Here is a 2,295-nt window from a genome sequence, read left to right on the forward strand (position 1 = left end):
GTAGTAGTAGTAGTAGTAGTAATAGTAGTAGTAGTAGTAGTAGTAGTAGTAGTAGTAGTAGTAGTACCTCATGAAGCTGATTGAGAGAAGAGTGCAAAGGTGCCTACTTTGGAGAATCTAAAATGTAATTTAGTTTATTTAACACGTTTAAGTCTACTACGTGGTTCATATGTTCCTTCATAGTCTAGAACGGTGGTTCCTAAAGTTGGGGTTGGGACCCACAGCAGGGCCCTGAAACATTATGGTGGGGTCCTGAAAATATCTTCTGAATTAATTACACTAAAAATAATGACAACATTTTTTGTCTTTGTTGTTACAAAATAATAATATTAGTGTACTTAAAATGGACAAAAATAATGTAATAAATAATGTTACTATGCTCTTGTGTATTTGATGTGAAAACCATGTTTATGAACCGACAACAGCTGGGGGCACAGGACTCTGCTGCTGGTACCCTGTGGGTCAAAAGCTGAAAAGTTTGGGAGCCACTGGTCTAGATGAGTCAGTGTTAATTTACTATGTCGGAACAAAAGGAAAGACATGAAAACATTGAATGAGATGTGTCCAAATGGTTGAATGGGAGTGTRTAACATTTGAATGTTAAAAAACACACGTCTTGTTTTGTTTTGGTTTCTTCTTCTAACAGCATCCATCTCCTCTTTGTCTTCTGCATCTCTAACATCCTTCTACCCACTGTCCCTCCTCTGGACATGTCCAAACCATCTCAGTCTGGTTTAAACTCTAACAGTGGTTCAACCTTTGGTCGTCTCTGTCCTAATCTCCATCCCTGTCGCTACCAAAAAGAAACCTTTTTGTCCCCCATAATTTATTTGATGGGTCATTTCTCTGTTTTCCACTCTAGGTGAACAGGAAGGAGCTGTCTCGCCTTTCTGGAGATCCCACCCTGGACATGCAAGACCCCGTGCTGTCCAGCATACTGAGGCGGGGGGTCCGCAGACGAGCTGGCCCACCTGGAGCTCCCGGAGGCCAAGCGCCAGTGACCTTGGGCATGGCCGACTGTGTGGACAGCTGCACCCAAACAGACATCAGCTTCCAGCAYATGCTGACGCTGGGCAGGATCGGGCAGCATCCCTGTGGAGCTCCACCCCCACCTGACCCCCCTCCCTCACCTCCGCTGCCACCACTGCTGGAGCCGTACCTGTTCAGCGACATGTGAGTGGGACCGGTTGAACAGGTTTCTGTGGCAGGTCCAGCCATCAGACCTGAACTCATCTGCTGTGTTTAGACCATCTGCTCACACAGCTTCATTCTGAATTCATCAGATTATGGTCTTAATTATAAAAGTACTCATGCATAAGAAAACACCTTAATGACCATTTGACAAGTTTATTCTTTTTGTTGTTTCTGTCACTGTTCCCAGTTTGCTGTTGACAACATAATTTTGCTGGGATTGGCTGAGAAAATGTAATCAAGAGATCCACAATTACTTTTAACATTTAACATTATTTGATAAATATTTAGTTTAACTGTAAAATAAAGACTGTAGCAGTACTGTAGGCTGTTTAGTTTTTATACATTTTTTAAATATTTTGCCACATAGGTGGAGTCATTTTATTAACATTGCAAAGCATTCCGGGTAAATGATGCAAGCGTTATCCACCCTGAAGTTTAATCTTGGACAATATCTGATGATCGGCTCTTTTAAATGAAACCAGAGAGCGTTGACAGAGAGGAGAAGGTAGAAATGACTCAACCTGTAACTGAAAATATAGATGGAGGACAACAGAGCTGCTTCATGGAAGAAGAACCTCAGCTTAGCCTGTTAGCCTTTGCGCTAGCGCTGAGCTAATACTTATACTATTTATGGCATTATATCGTTAGTACCTGAGCCAACATAGCTCTTGAACTAACCCCATATATACGTACATGTGTGTGTGTGACATTAGTTTATTTACTGTTAAACAGCTCTGGAAAAAATTCAAAGGCCACTTTAAAATGATCAGTTTCTATGGTTTTACTCTTTAGGTATATGTTTGAGTTAAATGAATATTGTTATTTTATTCTATGAACTACTGACAACTCGTCTGTGAAATTCCAAGCAAAAATTTGGTATTTATTTGCAGAAAATGAGAAATGGTCAAAATGACAAAAAGATGTAGTGCTTTCAGACATCAAATGATGCACAGAAAACAAGTTCATATTCATTTAGAGACAACGATACTAATGTTTGAACCCAGGAAGAGTCCAGAAATCAATATTTGGTGGAATGCTTTCCAAATACAGGGAAACTGCAGTGGTCTCTTAATTTTTTCCAGAGCTAGCTATATATATATA

At 40.3% G+C, this 2,295-nt stretch overlaps 1 protein-coding gene across 1 annotated transcript in view; it reads left to right on the forward strand.

Moving 5' to 3' along the window:
• LOC106519345 (PDZ domain-containing protein 4) overlaps positions 1 to 2,295 on the forward strand; it is a 38,885-nt gene that overhangs the window by 23,243 nt on the left and 13,347 nt on the right. The window contains exon 2 of the mRNA XM_014010978.1: positions 863 to 1,173. Coding sequence (XP_013866432.1) covers positions 863 to 1,173 — 311 coding nt within the window. The remainder of the gene's footprint in view (positions 1 to 862; positions 1,174 to 2,295) is intronic.

The sequence above is a fragment of the Austrofundulus limnaeus genome, unplaced genomic scaffold (genome assembly GCF_001266775.1).
Source record: "Austrofundulus limnaeus strain Quisiro unplaced genomic scaffold, Austrofundulus_limnaeus-1.0 Scaffold75, whole genome shotgun sequence".
In the NCBI taxonomy this organism is placed as follows: Eukaryota; Metazoa; Chordata; class Actinopteri; order Cyprinodontiformes; family Rivulidae; genus Austrofundulus; species Austrofundulus limnaeus.